Consider the following 19152-nt stretch of genomic DNA (forward strand, 5'->3'; position numbering starts at 1 on the left):
AAAAAGAAAGTGACATTATGGTATCTGCGTAATTTATATTTAAATACACTTTTAATCATAGGTATTTGAGATTGATCATCACAAAATTAAAACAAATAATTCTTACTAAAACTAAATTTTATTATATTTTGACTTTACATCTATTAACATTTCTTAACGAAAAAAAAACCTACATTGTCACACACAACCTTACTTATAAATATAAATTAATTCATAAATACTTATTTTATAAACATTCGAAAATAACAATCATGAAATAATACATTAACAACGAGTTTCAATAACTTCAGGTTCAGAGGAAGAATCACTTAGATCATCTATTGGTGGTATACTAATAACATTGTCAATACTGTCTACGTAACTAATAGATCGTTGTAGTCTGTTAAAGCTTTCATAATAATTACCGTCATCATATTGATACATAATATTATTATCAGTCGACCTATTTCTTACATCGTAATTAGAATTCCTTGATATAGTATCAGAAATTGTCTCTGCAGAAGTATCACTAAGCATTGTATTTCTAGCAATGTAATATTGCCCTACATCCGATCTAAAATATTCTGAGCTGGTTTGTTTTTTCACTAAATTAAAATTGTCATCTAATGGTACGAAATATGTTTTAACATAGCCTCTGCCTTTTACGAACGTTTCTCCTCTGTAACTTGTTAAAATTCCACATTCGTCTAAAATTAATGCAGTATTTTCAGTCACCTACAAAAAAAAAATATATTTAAATTAGCATCGAAAAGTGTAAATTGACTATAATATAAGTGAAAAAACTAAAAACTTTCAAGTAATTTAAGAACATTATTATAATATGTTTTTTAAATAATTAACACTATACAAATTACTATAGAGCATAAGGGTATCCATTCATTAAAGTTAAAAGAGGTATTTATAAAAAAATTTAAATGAATATTAAAAGTTGTTCTAACTTGTATTCTACCCGTTTCCCCAGTAGAATCCATTCGTGATGCCATATTGACAGCATTGCCCCAAATATCATAAAGAGGCTTAAGTGATCCAACAACACCTGCCGCAACTTCGCCGTTAGATATACCTAGAAACATATCGTATTATAAAAATATTATTAGGTGATTCTATATAATTTGAATTAAATTTGTCGATAAGCGTACAACTGTGCTGTGTGGCTACGGCACTAAAGAATTTAGCCACCCCCTCTCTTCCCGTGGGTGTCGTAAGAGGCGACTAAGGGATAACAAGGTGCCACAACCATCTTGGAACTTAAGAAGCCGACCGATGGCGGGATAACCATCCAACTGCTGGCTTTGAAATACACAGGCCGAAGACGGGCAGCAGCGTCTTTGGTGCGACAAAGCCAGTACTGCGGTCACCAACCCGCCTGCCCAGCGTGGTGACTATGGGCAAAACACATGAGTTCACGTTATTTTTGGCGTAAACTTGTGGAGGCCTATGTCCAGTATTGGACTGTATAGGCTGTAATGAAGCGTACAACTTGTGTTTGTAGCTGTTATATTATTTGCTTTAAGAATAGTCCGTATGTAGAAATGTAAGAAGAAAGTCCTTTTTTATCGAATCTGGGCAAGCTATTAAGAAAACCTACCTATTCGTAGGTTTAGTCCTTCGAAACTTTGAAAAGAACCACGATTAAATGTTTGCAACTGCATCATCATTGCGGCAGCGAATTCTACCATCGTTACTACGATAGCTTGGTTGTACGGGGTATTTTTTGCTCTATCGAAAACTGAAGTGTGAGAAGTAGAGTCAAATGAGTCACGTCGACTAGGGTCTAACCCACAAGCTGCCATATACGTCCAACCAGCCATTTTAATTTTTTCTATTTTGTGTGTCGAGGTACCGGTAAGGAGAAGCTGAAAATTTTAATGAATGAACTTAATATATTATTTATTTAAGAAGTTATATTATATATAAATTCATATTATACATATATTTTATTCATAATTAATATAGGAAGAAACTCTTTTAATGTTACCCGATCAAAGTCAGATATGACCTCGTCCAATATACTAAGAACGAATTTATCGCTCAATTCGGCGTCGCTTTCGAGGCCTAATTTGTAGTCTGTCAGAGAAGCGAACATAACTGCCACATTATCATATTTCTCGTAATACAATTCGTCTAAAGATCTGTTCAAATCCAAATACACTTGAACTGTAAGAGTAAATAATTTTGTATTAAACGGAATTACCTTGAACTTGTGTTCAGAAATTATTTAGTAAAATGAATACCAACCTACATGAGCAGGTAAAATATTTTCTAGAAGCATATTGTTTACTTTCAACATTGTCTGCGCCTCTTCCTGTTCCTCAGACAATTGTATTTGCCACAAGTGATCTAAACGATTCCTATATTCTGTGGTTCTGTCAATCCAGTATAATGTAATAGTTATAAAAACAACTGATAATGTATGAGATATTCGCGAATCCAAACCCACATTCCAAGTGTGATCTACACAGAAAAGTGAAGATTTAACTTCCCAAACAAACCACAGGTAGAAAATGGTCATTCCACCGGCGACAATCCATTTGAAAATGAAAAATACTCTACTGAATAAAAAGTTCAAAAGTAACGCCAAACTCCAGCATTGTGTTACATGCTGAAATTATAAAATAAATCACGTTAATTTAAATAAAAATCCTTTACATAAAATAAATAATAGTAAGGATAGATGATTACCCATGACGACGCACAGTCTGCCAGAGCAGTAAATCTTAAAGGTGCTGCTTCAAAATTAGAGCAAGCAATAACGTTTATCATTGAAGTAGTTGCAAGACCCAGACTTATGATAAGGTACACTGCTGTTCTTATATTTGCTGATTTAATGAGTGTCACAGAAAGGTCGTAAATACGGCGCAACCATCGATTTTTTGGTTCGTCGATACCTTTATGTTTTGACCACACGAATTGGAACCAACTTATTGGCTGTATTAATATTAATACAATCACTAAAAGCGAGTACAATACTTTTGCGTACCATGTGAGTTCGTAAAACCTGAAAATAAGATTATTAAAAGAAAAACTGATAGATTTTTGACCCAATAAGTAAATTTTGAAAATAAACGTAGGTAAGGCACTCAGCAGCAGCTCGACTAATGAAGTATCTAGTAGCTCGACCTTACATATCGATCACAGCTTAATAATGCTGCTTTGTAGCAGTGTTATGTTTCTGTAGTGAGTAAGGTGACCAGAGGAGAAGAGGAGGCATTGGTTGCAGAGTCGGCAACACGGTAGCAACATTTCTGATATTGCAGGCGCAGTGAGCGCTTACTATCAGGTCAACTATACGCTTGTTTGCCGACTTAGTTATATAAAAAAAGGTTTGTTAAATAGTTACTTGGACTTATTCAAATGAGTAAACTCTATCATATTCATCGAACATGGAACCAATGTTTTTTTACATACAATAAACTTACCGCTTTGTTGTAAGTCCATTGATAATAGAGATTAAGATCAATACTACGAGGCAGCACGTTGTATAATATTTGAATAGTGGATCCGGTTGAACTAGGAATGTTTTTTCTAGTTGCAAATTTTTGAACATTAAAGTTATTCTGTTCAATCTTGATTCATGCTTTAGATTCTCTCTAAAATAAACTTAAATTTATATTTAAATGCCTTAAAATTATACGAACTTAGATTATAAATAATTTATGTTGAAGATACGTAAAAACTGTAATGTTTGAATCATAACATTTGTTCTAAATTACGATATATCTTTTTATATATTTTCTTTGACTATATTTAACGTACGTACTTTCCATTAGTCATATTTTCGATTTCTTTGGCCATTTGAGCGTCTGCCGCTTTAAGCATCTGTTGGTACTCCACTAGATTTTCATCCATGAAAGCTGTCGTTCTACGAAACGTTGATGAATTTCTATTTTCCGATCGCTACTAAAAAGAAAAATAATATAATAAATTGCTTTGAGTGTAAAATTTTATAATTTATGTGTTTAAAACGTTTAAACTGGAACGTGTCTCAAAATTAATGTGAGTATGTTATGTTTATTTTCCATTATTTTTTAGTTACGAAGTTTATTTTTAAATGAAATTGTAGGAAATAATATAAAAATATAAAGTACAGTAGTTCATAGTATGAATATTGTAAACATGAAAAATATGATGAATATTGAATTTTAAAACGATTCAATATAAAATGTACGAGTAGATAGTGATGTTTATTGAAACATAACATTTAAGAAATTTCTTTTATTATTTTAAGTATATAATAGAAAAAAGAAGAAAAGGTCTTGTAGATAAGTAACTGTAAGATTGAACAAAGACAGTAAATATTGAAAAACATTGTGTGGAAAGCAGGTTACTTCGAACAAAATTAGTATAAAAAGAATTCGGTATTGTTTTTTCGATAAAATGGTTTAGAGCAATGACTACTTACTCTACCGCGTGAGCGCGTTGTAATTATCTTGTTGAAGCCAACGGAAGCCCTTCGGAACGGCTTATAGTCCGCTGGAGGCTATGAAAACGAATTGAAAATTTAAATATTGTCCATAAATTATTTTAAATTGACGAAGCCACTTTATTTTATCGGTATTATTAAAATGATTGCGGCATATTAATATACCTTCGGTGGTCTCGAAAGCAGAAATGTTTCTAGTTTATTCTTAATTACAAATGGGTCGCTTTGAGACGCAAAGTTCGGTTCAATGATATATTCTCTAGCGTAGTCCAACAACAGCTCCAGGGTCTGCTTTGTTACGTGCACTTTGCTGAAACAATGCTTTATTACAATTTTCATTTATACATTTTCTCAGATATTTCATTAAAACATCCCACCATTTGTTATAATCTCTTGAGGCCTTTTTTCAATCACAACATTTTTTGTATTATTGAGCAAAGTTCATAAAAAGAAAGTTATCCGTATATTCCCACCATTGATGAATAAATTTTAACATTCATTTGAATGATTACGTTAAAAGCAAATAGAATGTTTGAAATCAAATTCACTACAGCCATTATGAATGCCGTTCGTTTTTCACGATTAATAAAAGTGGAGTGCCGCAGTAAAGGTACTAGTAGATATATCCTAAATTGTATCGAATTCATTTATTCAATTACGCTGCAGCCTTCCAACAAATCAAGTTCCAACGTTCAACGTTTTGTTGCATGCAGATAATCAATCTCTCTGTCCCATGTCGGTCTGTCTGCATGAAACTGCAGAACTATTGTTTTAATGACAAGCAATTCAGTCTTTGTACATGTGCGCCAGGATATATTGTGGGCCAAAACAATTACGTGACCGTAGTTGGTACGTAGTTGAAATATTATTATATTCTAGATTCACTTTGTTGTATCGTTTTCTTAGCACGATATATATTAATTAAGTTTTAAGAAAGTTTTCTACTAAACATTAACATTGTCTATTTATGTTTGTATAGAGTTTAGAAATTTAAGTTTTGCTTATAATTACCGTGTGTTTACATTATACATAGGTCGCGTGTATCTCACAATAGAGTTAGTGGTAATAAATGTGAAGCTTTAACTTGTTTTTTTTTTCCAGGGAAAACTAAGAACTTACTGCGGAGTTTATTTTTTTATTTATTTGGTTTATATATGCAGTTAATAAAAAATATTGTAGGCAATCAAAACTTTTTATTACGACTTTGGAAAGTGAAGTAGTAATTTGGTAAACAATTGAAACGACACGGACGAAACCAACTAAAAGTACAGTTTTAAGTCCTAAAAATCTATTATTATATATGATTTAAGTGAATAATTTAAAATCTTACCCAGCTTTTCCCGTCGATTCCATTTTATTCGCTATAGTGACGTCCTTAGACCAGATATCGAATTGCCATTTTCGAATGCCGATCAAACCGCTTAAGATTTTCCCCGAGTGCACACCAATTCTCATATCAATATTCAAGGAGCGCTTTTCTCTGGAAAGATATATTATTTTTAGTGCTTCCAATTTTTATCCACATTATATTCAAATTAAGTGCTATATGGGTAATGATGGTTATAAAATGGGATAAAAATTTGAGTTCTTTTAATTTTTTTTTGATTTTGTTTTAATACATATTTATAATAGGTATATATTATATAATAATATTATATAGTATGATAATCCTAATTTCTATGACACTAGCCTTAATTTATGAAGCTACGTTATTAAAGCGCTACTTCCGGAGAAAATACAAAGAAATACATAAGGAGGATTCAACTCAGGTCTAGTGTTGCTTAGTATCCAAGTTATTATTTATTTAAAAAAAAGCATAATTCACTTTATGCATGTCCCGAGAGAAATGCAGATACATGTTTATCCACCATTTTACAACGGAGGGTGATTGATCAAGCTACAATTATCTTTAATAGAAGAAATAGTTTCTGTCCAAGAGTGGAAGTTAGAAGCTAACGCGATGTTATAAGTAGTCCAGCTGATAACAAATTATGAACTAATTAAATACAAACAATGACGCCGCGTTGGCGCAACGGTTGCAGCCATGGATTGTACTCGTTGCGCTGGCGGTTGCGGGTTCGATCCCCGCACATGACAAACATTTGTATTGGCCATACAGGTGTTTGCCGCGGTCTGGGTGCAGTCCTTGTGGGTCTCCCCACCGTGCCTTGGAGAGCACGTTAAGCCGTCGGTCCCGGTTGTTATCATGTACACCTGATAGCGATCGTTACTCATAGTAGGGAATATATCCGCCAACCCGCATTGAAGCAGCGTGGTGGATTAAGCTCTGATCCTTCTCCTACATGGTGAAAGAGGCCCATGCCCAGTAGTGGGATATTACAGGCTGAAGCGTAAATACAAACCATTGTATCAACATTTTTACTTGCTCAAACATATTAAAATAAATAAACTGGAAACTTTAATACAGGGAATGTAATAGCTGAAATACATGTAATATATTTAACATTTAGGCTTCAAGAAGACGTTACTTAAGATGAAGACTTGGTTTGAGAAGAGTTGGCTAGTTGCCAGACAGATTACTGCGTTCAGTTAAAGCTCATATAATATGTACGAATATTACACGTACTTAGATTTTTAATAAGAACCAAAAAGGTTAGAATTATGGGTAATCAAACTATTATTAAGAGTGACTACACTATAATTTATAATGAAAATGAATATATTTTAAATTGTAAGTATATTTTAGAGTATAAAATCGTTACAAATCAATATTTTTTTGATACATGTTTTATTTTTCAGTAATCTTTTATAAACGTTTTTAATTGTACAATGAATTATATTAGTATTTATAAAAAAAATTATCTTAATTTTAGAAAATTGACCGTGTGCATATAAGTAGCTAGGTACATACCTTACGTCTTTTATTATATGAATCATTTCTAGTCCAAGATCAACGCAGTTTTTCGCATGCAGTTCCGTTGGTTTTGGGATTCCGCTCACACAATAGTAACAGTCTCCTAAAAATTTTATCCGCAGTACGTCGTGTTCCTGAAATTTTTAGATATTATATATAATAAGTAACAGCTGTTTTCCACGTAATTCCATAATAGATTTTCAGACATTTAATAATTTCAGAAAAATAATAAACGAAACATTGTGGTCTCATAATTTTGTTCTAAGTATTTTTTATTTTTGTATTTGTTACAATTGTACATGCCAAACATTTGTGTGGACTATAGATCATACAGATTTAGGCCGTGGTCTGGATGTTTGTACTTATGTATTTTTGTTTCGGGGAAACAACAGTAAAATCTTGTGTGAGCGGTTGAATGTGAAGGGTTTATTTATTAATACTTATTTCGTGGTCAATGTTTTGTTGGTTTGTAAATCTAATATTATTTTGACATCAGTTACCTCCGAAGCCTCGTCGAACCTCCCAAAAAGTTCGTTTAGCAGTTCCACCATCCTCATTGGGGATAAAGTTGTAGATATTTTTGTGTAGTTTACGACATCTGCGTACAATATGCTGACATTGTCATGTTCTTCTACGTACAGCTGACTAAAAAAACAATACATAAATATTTTACATTATTTTAATATATAAACAACATCCCAGGGATTTAAATTGCACGCACCTTTTTCAAATCACACATTAAGCTTATCCTACAGAGGATTAATTAGATAAATGAGTAAAGCTACCATATCACGATATTTGAAAGAAGCTCTGGACCCCACGTCACGCCGTAGCGTCTCATATATAAACAATTTGTATTAGCTAAGTACTGTTAGGATTTTGGAGATAAAGAGTTTTTTGATAACCTTATAAAGGTTCCGCAGTTTGAGCGTACAAGTTACAACTGACGTCCATTCATTCATCTATCCTTCCAATTTACTTGTCCATTATGCGTAGATTCATACTAATATGTTTGTATCTTTCCTGTTCCGAGGCTTGTGGGTTCGATTCCTGCCTGAGTCTGGGTCTCGGCCTCCTTCTCGAAGTTGGTCTAGATAGACACAATCCTGAAAAACTTCGAGAAAGGTACCTTTGACCGAGACCGGTCTCGATGACTTGGTTGTTAAACATAACTTTCGTTGTCTAAAATCATACCGAGACTGACTCACCGGGTGGACTAATTTAGACCACCCAGGATTTGGCCTAGCTCCTCCAACGTTTCCGCAAAGATGACTATATCGTCAGCGAAACGCGAATTCTAAGTTTTATGAGCGCTGTTATATAAAAATTTGCATTACCTGAAAGATTTCATGTTGTGACTTTGGCTCTGCGATCGGATGTCTAGAAACATATTCCTTATATCTTGTCTCACTCGGGATACGATATGTTCAGGCAGAATACTCAGCATGAGACGTTCCTGAAACATTTTATTATTTATTAGTAAAAAATAAATAGAACATTACTACGAGTACAAAGATGTATAGTGTAATTACTATTTTTTTTATTGCTTAGTCATATTAGTACAATGTTTTGTAGTTTTTCTACACAAAAAGTGTCAAATGTTTTGTAAGATTGCAACATCTGATTTGGAGATTACAAAACTGCTTTGCTAATATACTTCTTACGCTTTTTAACCGACTTCAAAAAAAGAAGGAGGTTACTCAATTCGATCGTATATATGTTTTTTTTAATGTATGTTCGGGGATAACTCCGTCGTTTATGGACCGATTTCGATAATTCTTTTTTGTTGGAAAGGAGATATCTCTAGTTTGGTACCATGATAAGGAAACCAGGATCTGATGATGGGATCCCAGAGAAATCAAGGGAAACTCTCGAAAATCCGCATAACTTTTTTTCTGGGTGTACCGATTTTGATAATTTTTAATTTAATCAAAAGTCGATGTTTATCATGTGGTCATATTTAAATTTCATTTAGATCTGATTACAACTTCTAGAGTAATCCTTGATAATGCGTATTTACTTGACTTTTTTTTTGTCTACCTACGTTGTATTACTTGTCGATATAATTGAAGTCGGTTTTTCTTCGTTTGCCTGCAAACACAATTATGTTGTAAAATTACCATAGAAATTTTCAAGAGTGTGGGTAGTCGAGAAAACAAAATAAATTAAACAGATGTTATTAGGGAATACTCAAAAACTACTTACCAGGACTCAATTAAATGTAAATAGGACCAATTATAACCGCCAGCTTTCGATTAAAAAAAGAATCATAAGCCATATTTTAGATTAATTAATGTTTCGAAAAAAAATGTAAATTTAATACGTCAAACCTACTTATTGACAATATAGCTTATAAATAATTGTAATAATCTAACAATCAATGATAACGACCAATTTTTCTTGTAATACGGTAACAATTTTTGATGATTCTGATGTAACTGGAGTATTTGAAAAAAAAAAAATAATGTAATATGCAAGACTTACTTACCTCTTGATCTTTAACGAATTTAAGCCTCAAAGTACTTTCAATGCAGGCCCGTCTGTCTAAAAACGAACGTCGCGTGACTATCTCATTCATCAGTCGAAAATATATACCCATGAGATTAACGCCAATTAGATAGATAACCTCACATGCAACCTGAAATTTAAAATAATTATAGACGATAATCTCAACGTTTAGATAATGTCACTCGAAAAATAAAATATATAGTCAAATACGTCAATAAAATATATAGTAAGTTTACGACTCATTGTTTTCTATATATATTTTTATATATAGAAAATAATGAGTCAATAACTGTATCAATAGCTGATAAAGTGATAAACAAATTCCATTAGTAAAGGGACTTTTTGCTTGTAATAATATTTATCGACACAAATTGTTGTTGTCGAATAGCTTTTGATAATTTAGAATAGATACAAAAATTATGATTTTGCATTCAGCCTGTAACATCCCATTGCTGGGCGTAGGCTTCTTTTTCCATATAGATTTCTAATTCGCCTCGCTGCTTCACCGCAGATTGGTGGATACGTTCCCTACTATGAGTAACGATCGCTATCAGGTATTTATGATAAAAACCTGGACCGACACCTCGACGAGCTCTTCGAGGCACGGTTAGGAGACCCATATGGACAGATATCAAAACCAGAAAGAAATATTTGTACAAATACAAATATCTATCCCGAGCGGGAATCGAACCCGTAAACCTTCGGTGTTTTAGGCGACTACTTTCACCACTAAACCAGAGCGGTTGTTGTATACAACTATCGCTCTGGGTTTGGCATGTCAATTTAAAAAAAATATCATTGATAATTTGAAAGAATTGATGGATTGAAATAAAACATGCTAAGTAGCTTGTTAGTTAGACTTCAACTATTTATATTTTTCAAACGCATATTTATTTATAAAAGAATTACATAAAACAAAGGTTTATTTGGAATATCCCGGCACGTTTGATGCATTTACATATTTCGAAAATTATAAATAACTTTTTCTTTTTATTGAATTATAACTGACACGTATTGTTCCAAAACGAACATATTTAATACTATTAAACGAGCAATTCTTCTATATATATAGATATAATCTGAAACTCAGAAACGGCTCCAACGATTTTCATGACATTTAGTATGCAGCGGATTTCTAGAAAATGTCGTTTTATCCCTGTTTTTAGGCAAAAAAAATGTCGTAACGTTAGAATACAAAGGTAAATTTCACATTCGTCAATAAAGTTGTAATAGCTCAGGGGACGTACTGTTGTGGCTACGGTACTAAAGAATATAGCCACCTCTCTCTTCCCGTGGGTGTCGTAAGAGGCGACTAAGGGATAACACAGTTCCGCTACCACCTTGGAACTTAAAAAGCCGACCGGTGGCGGGATAACCATCTAACCGCTGGCTTTAAAATACACAGGCCGAAGACGGGCAGCAGCGTCTTCGGTGCGACAAAGCCAGTACTGCGGTCACCAACCCGCCTGCCCAGCGTGGTGACTATGGGCAAAACACATGAGTTCACGTTATTTTTGGCGTAAAATTGTGGAGGCCTATGTCCAGCAGTGGACTGTATAGGCTGTAATGATGAGCTCAGGGGAAATCGGTCGATCGGTGTCGTCCGAGAAGCTCACGGTTCAAATCACCATTGTCTTATTCTTATTATGTTTTTTTTCCTTTTTTTTATAATTACACTCATGATTTTTTATTTAAATAACAAGTTCATATTTTTTATTATTATGTAGGTAAAATCGGAAAATTTTATTCATATTTTATCAATATGTAATTCGTATTTAAATATGATTTCCAAAAAACACGATTTACTAAAAATACCGAGATAAGCTCGGTCACCCAGGTACTAATTATATTATGCAGTAAAAAAAATGTATGTCGCTGAACATCACGCATATGATTTAAATGTTGCCTACAAAACAACTAGACGAGAAGACTTGTACTTTAATTCTGACAAATACCAACACACTAGTATTATACGATTGGGTATATCTCTATAGGTACACAATAAAGCATAAAAGTATTTGCAAAAGGTAAAGTGAAGTGATGATACGTGATATTTTGTTAATATTTGAAATAATTGTAATCTCGTTTTACTTATCCACTATTTGAAAAAGTAACAAAACATTTTCTTACCTCTATCTCAATGTTTGGGTCGTCATAATAAGTAACAAAAGATAAAACAAACACGTAAACAATGCTGACAAGAACACCCAAGATTATCGCTAGATAATTGTTTCTCATCGGTAAAAATATATATACCGAGAGTAATGCCATCGTCGAGTATGCTGGCCTTAAAGCTGCTCCCTCGAATGAGCTGTATATCGCAACGGTTACATCTAAAAAACAAAATATAACGCAATGGTTAGTTCAGCGATATAAAAACAGTGCTTTTGACTATAGTGGCTTTTTAGCTAACATACAAAAATAATTAATTTCGACACTACTAGGTACACAATAGCAAGTAATAGAAGAGTGACATTATGTTGTTCCATTAATAACGTTAATTAAGATAATTGTGTTTGCTCGCAAACGAAAAAAAAACCGACTTCAATTCATCGACAAGTAATACAACGTAGATCGACGAAAAAATAGTCAAGCAACTACGCGTTATCAAAGATTACTCTAAAAGTAGTTATCAGATCTCGATAAAATTTATATGTGACCACATGATAAACATCAGCTTTCGATTAAATTAAAAATTATCAAAATCGGTACACCCAGTAAAAAGTTATTACGGATTTTCGAGAGTTTCCCTTGATTTCTCTGGGATCCCATCATCAGATCCTGGTTTCCTTATCACGGTACTAAACTAGGGATATCTCCTTTCATACAAAAAAAGAATTATCAAAATCGGTAAATCCAGTAGAAAGTTATGCGGTAAAATACAACGTAGGTCGACGAAAAAAGCGTCAAGTAAAAACGCATTATTAGATATAACTCGAAAAGTAGTTGTTAGATCTCAAATAAATTTAAATGGGACCAATTGGCACACACCACCTTTCGATTAAAACAAAATTTGTCGAAATCGGTCTACCTGGTCAAAAGTTCTGATGTAACATACATAAAAAAAAAAAAAAAAAAAAAAAAAAAATACAGTCGAATTGAGAACCTCCTCCTTTTTTGGAAGTCGGTTAAAAAATAATGTTAAGGTTGTAATAATTTTTTCGTCCTTTATTTGTTATATTAAAATTAACATTTAGTTTTACGATAATGGATATAAAAAAACCGGTCAAGTGCGAGTCGGACTCGCGCACCGAGGGTTCCGTACAAACAAAATAATTAAAAATATTTTTATTATACGATGAAACTAAATAATTATGTTTTTTTTGCAATTTTCCCTTTATTTGTCCTAAAAGACGTTGCTTTGTACCAAATTTTAAGATTCTGAGATCATGGGAAGTAAGTACCCTGTAGGTTTTGATTCCCTTACGAGTGTCGAAACTTTGCCGCATAATAAGCTGTATCTTTTGATTATGTTGGCTTAGATATTTGATTTTTTCACAGCTTCAAAAGACAGTAGACTTGAGTATTTGATATAAATTTCAACTAGATACCTTTATGCGATCCTAAAAAAAGGGTCTTAACAGACAGGCGGACAGCAAAGTGTTCCTATAAGGGTTCCATTTTTTCCTTTGGAGGTACGGAACCCAAAAAATATAGAAAAAACCTTGAGGAATCACACACACTTAAAAGTGCTCCGATTTGAGTGACGTTCACCCAAACCACTGTGAGCGTTGTCAAAGAAATGCTTCAAAATCTTGAAATATGTACGTAATGAAATTTAAACTCCACAGAATTAATTATAAAATATAGTTAAAACTTAGTCTAACAATATAATAATCGTAAGATTTAGATTCCCCATCGTAAATCTAATATCCTCCAAAGCCTTTATGAGCTCAGTAACTGTGTTGTATTTAGCTTTAAATCTGAATTGCCAGAAGACCATTGGATACCAAATAACAAAGGAATTGGTCATGCACACTAGTACTACTACTTAAGGATGGAATGACGATAATGAGATTGTAAAACAGGTTTGTTAAGTTTTGATAAAGGAACATCGTAAGTGTCGGATAAACACAAATAGAAATTTAATAATTAAATAAGTATGGTTGAATGACGACATTCATAGTAAAAAATGTACATAAAAACGGTCGCAAATTGAGAAACAAATTGTATAATAAAATTAAATATTAATTAATCTACTAAATAACCTAAATGATGCCGCGTTGGCGCAACGGTTACAGCCATGGATTGTACCTGTTGCGCTGGCGGTTGCGGGTTCGATTCGCACATGACAAACATTTGTATTGGACATACAGGTGTTTGCCGTGGTCTGAGTGTTTGTGCAGTCCTTGTGGGTCTCCCCACCGTGCCTTGGAGAGCACGTTAAGCCGTCGGTCCCGGTTGTAATTATGTACACCTGATAGCGATCGTTACTCATAGTAGGGAATATATCCGCCAACCCGCATTGGAGTAGCGTGGTGGATTAAGCTCTGATTCTTCTCCTAGATGGGGAAAGAGGCCAAGGTTAAATTAAATTTAAATTTAACACATTCCATAAGCAATTAATGTGTGATGAAAGTAACTTGCATAAAAATGTTTAAGTAAAACAAACTAAAGGAAAATTTTACAAAAAACGTATCTCGTGGATGTATCCACGTTTATTTTTTATTTGTAGGATGTATTATTTAGGATAGAGGAAAGTGATAATAAAATCGTTAACTACTTGTAAAACGTTCTGTAATACTTTAAAGCAAAAAATATTATATTTGCGGCGATATATTATATGGTGGTAGACAAACCTTAACACACCACCCAACACAAGTCACAAAGAACCCCAAAAAACAAATCATTTACCTGATATAACAAGATCAGCTGTTAGAAAAAACGTGATTAAAATTGGAATCCAAAACCATTTCTTCTTAAGAGGGACGTATAAACATTTAATGAATGATATTATTGGCATAACAATTCTTAAGAAATACATTCCCAGTGATAAATAAGTTGATATCCATTGTATTTGCTGAAATATAAAGTTTAGAATTAATACACAAATACTTTCCTTAAATTAATACGAGAACACTTAAGATACTTACATGTAATAAGAATGCGCTCAGGATCTACAACATCGCTTAGATTGTTTTGTGATGAAAAAAAAAATCTTTTGGAGTAATCCAGAATAATTACTATAAATGAAAAATAATCTCACAGGTCGAGTCTTAAAATAAATGTTAAAATTTTTGACAATTACGCATTACAAAAAATACTTGAAAGTAATAAGGACTCATGAATGTTACTGCTAGTAACTATAGCTCACCTGTTCCTGAGTAGTAGCTAATACTACAACGAGGTGAATTGTTGAAAACAATGTTAAAAGTAATACATAAATAAATATCAGTATTTCTCTCAATTTGTCGTCATATTTTCGATATAACCCTTCGAGATCTTTTTGATAAAATTGATCCTGAAACAATAATGTAAGCTTTTGATTTAATTACATTATACTGTAGAACACGACTGAGAACATTCAACGAAAGATTTATTTCTCGCTTTAAATCTATAGTTCATTCACAATACACACTTTTAACTACATTGAATACTATATAACACTAATCACTTATACGCCACTTATCGAGCAGCGACGCTAGCCGCACAATAATTACACACAGTAAGAACAATACAAACTTATAAGATTATTAGAAGCTCACATTTAAATGATAACAGTCTTTATTGTGTAACTATCCTTCAAAACAGATAACAAAGATAGTGACTGACTAATCAGTAAATAATAGGTATTGACCATTCGAGAGATGGCGTGACCATCTTTGTACTGTTCCGGTATTAAGCGAATAAACGACAAGAGTAATATCGACACAAAATTCAATATTTTAATAATTGTAAGAATTACAAACTTCAATGTAGACAATACATTGAATATGTAATACTCGTAGTAATATAAATATAATTATGACAATTATACCAACAAGTTTATTTTCTGCAATACACGATTTTTTTCTATATTAGTATATAATATCTAAATGTTTCAGTTACCCTCAAATACTTCCAGTTCCACTGTTTCCCACCACTCTGCTCAGCCTCTTGAGTCCTGAACTCATGGAGAGATGACAGCACGCTGGTTGCTCTGCCAGAATTCATAGAATACCGAGCTAGTAATTCCAAGGCTCCTACTTGAAGTACAACAGAGCCCGTTGTCCGCGACAGTGCATCATCATCCTATAAAAGTAACGTCTACTTTAAAAAAAGTAAATGTGCGACATTGTAAAGGGAATGTATGACACGGTCTATACTGATTCAGTTAGTAAAGTGTCATAGCCGGTTATTCTCCTATAATGGAGAAGGATTAGAGCTCCTTCTGTAGCAATTGCTCCTCAACACATTTTTCTTTTAAAAATGTATAAATAAAATAAAACTTTTCTAGCCTTTTATTTCTTGCAAATTTAAGACGCAAATATATGACGATTTATGACGCATAATATATTATAATTTAACAAAACTACTTTTTTTTTTTGATTTCACAAAACCTAGAAACTGCTTTCTTTTTTTATGCAAGTAAAAATAAGAATTATAACACAATATTAGTTGAAATTAAATCAAACTAAAATACATACATTTAAAAAAATAATTAGATCTTATTAAATTAAGTGAAAATATTCAATTAAATGAAATTAAATCTTAGCAACACAATTTCAATGCATTTCAATATAAAACAAAAACAATCAATAAAATGAAATGAAATTAAACAATTACATGTGAAAATGAAATTAAAGTAAATTAATAATGTCGTCGTCGCATACCAATGTTTACAATCTTGTACAATAGCTTAGCCGGTTCTGAGAGACGATAAGCCAAAATTGAATTACAGCCTTCAAGCTCTATAAAATTTTGAGTTATTTGCAGCATATCATTTCTAATATCTTCATTTCTGACACATTCCACCATAAGGTGAGCTGCATCTTCAATGATGCCGCATTCGGTCGATTATAAACTTGATTTGGCTTCTGATTAATAAAATATTTAATGCTTTGTTCTTTTTCGTTTTGATTTTGCGATTTGTTTTTTTATATATATTATTTCCGGAGAGTCAGATAGGTATCTTTTATTTGGTTGTCTATGAAGGCCTTGATGATCTTTATTCTTTACTACAATTAGTTTGTCATATCTTATGTAGGCCTTATGCCCATTTTTTTTTTCTTTTTTAATTGAACTTGTAACTCTTTACGCTTATTCAGGATATTCTAATGGGTAGTCCTCTTTGAAGTAGTATGGCGTATTTTTCAGGAGTTACTTATTTCTCAAGATATTTGTTTTTAAAACCATTGTAGTGAAAGTATTTTTTATGGGTCTAATCACGTCTTTCTTTTTTTTCCAACCTTCTGATATCTTCTATACTGCAATTATTATACTGGAGGTTAAAGTATTCACTTATCAATTCTATAACGATCTTTTCTAAGTCATCGTATGACTTTTCCTGTTCCTCTACTTCCTCTACACCAAACCAATTCGATTTTTGCGGCGTCGCAAATATCTGTCGAAGTTCTTTTTTGCTGTATTTTGTTGTTGAAGTTTAGTTTCAAACAGATCCTGTTTTGTCTCTAAATATGAACATTTTTCCTTTAAATTATTTATAATGGTTGTTTTTATATCCTCTTTCATTGCCAACATCTCAGTTTTGTCTTCCTATTTCCTTGCTGCATCTTGATTAACCTCGTTTTTATTTCTTTCATGTTTTTATAGTATATGTAGCACCCTCTAGTGCCCTTGATATGTAACCCAGAGTTATCTCCTGTGTCGGGGGTCCGAAAATACAAACAAAACAGAAGCACAAACGCCCAGACCACGACAAACATCTGAATGGCCATTACAAATGATTGTCATGTGTGGGAATCGAACCCGCGACATTTGCTGAGACTTAAGCAAGAAAAAGCGGTCAGAACTGATCAACAGGAACGGTGTGGTCTTTCATCACTACAACGCCAGATCACATTTCTCTCTAGCCACTCAACACAAATTGAGAGAAATTGACTGGAAAGTAGTACTGCACACACTATGTATCCGATCTTGCAACTTCAGATTTCCATCTGTTTCGATCTTTTCAGAATTCTTCAGGTTGTGTAAAGTTAACATTAAGAGCGGACTATCAACCTACTTAAAGGATTTGTAGTATTTTTTGATACTAAATGAAGCCAAAATGTTACATTTGATAAAAATTTCTTATTTCATATTTTTTAATAAGACAAACGTCCTAGTTCAAAGAATGTGTGGAATTAAAGTATATAATAAAAAATAATCTCCAAAATATATGTACGAGCTTAACTTCAAAACAATTGTATCTAATCGTTTATGTCTCAGTGTCTTTTGACGTGCAAGTTGTCGTCAGGACATGGTTTTTTTTTTATAAAAAAAGGAAAATGACGGCAAGAAGTGTGCTGGTCACCTAGATAATGGATAAAAAGATTATATTGTTATTTACGTGTACCAATTGATTACTATGTGAATGTAAGTACAACGCACTAGAATCAGTCATTTTTTTATCATCAATGTTGGTTATATTAAGCGCTGTCGATAACCGATGCGTAACATTGTATTTTGAGACCTTGACTCATTTGTTTCCTTTATTAATCTTCAATGCGTAGTTAAAATCATACGCAAGCGTTCTACGTCAATGACGTGCAATAAAATAGCTCAAAATTTATTATATTAAAAATATCTCTATATTACCTAATTATCCCTAAAATTTTAATACATCCCAGTTATTATAAACGAAAAGAAGCTTTGGAGGTGTTAGAAATTACTACTACTTATACCTTTTGCGTTTTATATTAAACTAAGGACCCGCCCCGGCTTCGCACGGGTGCAAAAACTATCAGTGTTCCTCTACTATATTATATATGTATTATACATATAAACCTTTCTCTGGAATCACTCTATTTACTAAAGAAAACCGCATCAAAATCTGTTGCGTAGTTTTAAAGATCTAAGCATATAGACAGCGGGAAGCGACTTTATTGCCCGACTGCCAAGGAAGGGTTATGTTTTTCGCGCGTATCTTGTATGTATGTATGTATGTATGTTTGTATGTAATATTCTTTACTACCTTATATTTCCAGAACCACTGAACGGATTTACATAATTGAGGTATCGTTAGGTTCGTCTTAGCTGCCCAAGTGTTCTTAGATAGGTGACATTAAAAAAAATCAAACATGGCGGCTGCGCGAAGCCATATTGTAGTTAATAAAAATAAAAAAAATTCTCGAATACTACAATATGGGTATCAAATTGAAGGGCATAATACAAGGATTTTAAAAAGGTATATCATGATTATTATTTT

The 19152-nt window shown here is 32.8% G+C and overlaps 1 protein-coding gene across 1 annotated transcript; it reads right to left on the bottom strand.

The window, feature by feature from the left end:
* Positions 1–99: 99 nt before the first annotated feature.
* Positions 100–17486, bottom strand: LOC123659559 (adenylate cyclase type 2-like). The gene is given in 21 exon segments (XM_045594800.1): positions 100–714; positions 939–1063; positions 1589–1856; positions 1979–2157; positions 2239–2602; positions 2683–2998; positions 3420–3590; positions 3761–3897; positions 4403–4480; positions 4589–4733; positions 5754–5903; positions 7296–7432; positions 7799–7943; positions 8636–8754; positions 9787–9936; positions 11937–12139; positions 14661–14826; positions 15121–15267; positions 15855–16052; positions 16629–16777; positions 17321–17486. Coding segments are annotated over 21 exon segments (3963 nt in total). The 3' UTR covers positions 100–264.
* Between the last annotated feature and the right edge of the window lie 1666 nt (positions 17487–19152).

Source organism: Melitaea cinxia, chromosome 1, assembly GCF_905220565.1.
Source record: "Melitaea cinxia chromosome 1, ilMelCinx1.1, whole genome shotgun sequence".
NCBI classification, from domain to species: domain Eukaryota; kingdom Metazoa; phylum Arthropoda; class Insecta; order Lepidoptera; family Nymphalidae; genus Melitaea; species Melitaea cinxia.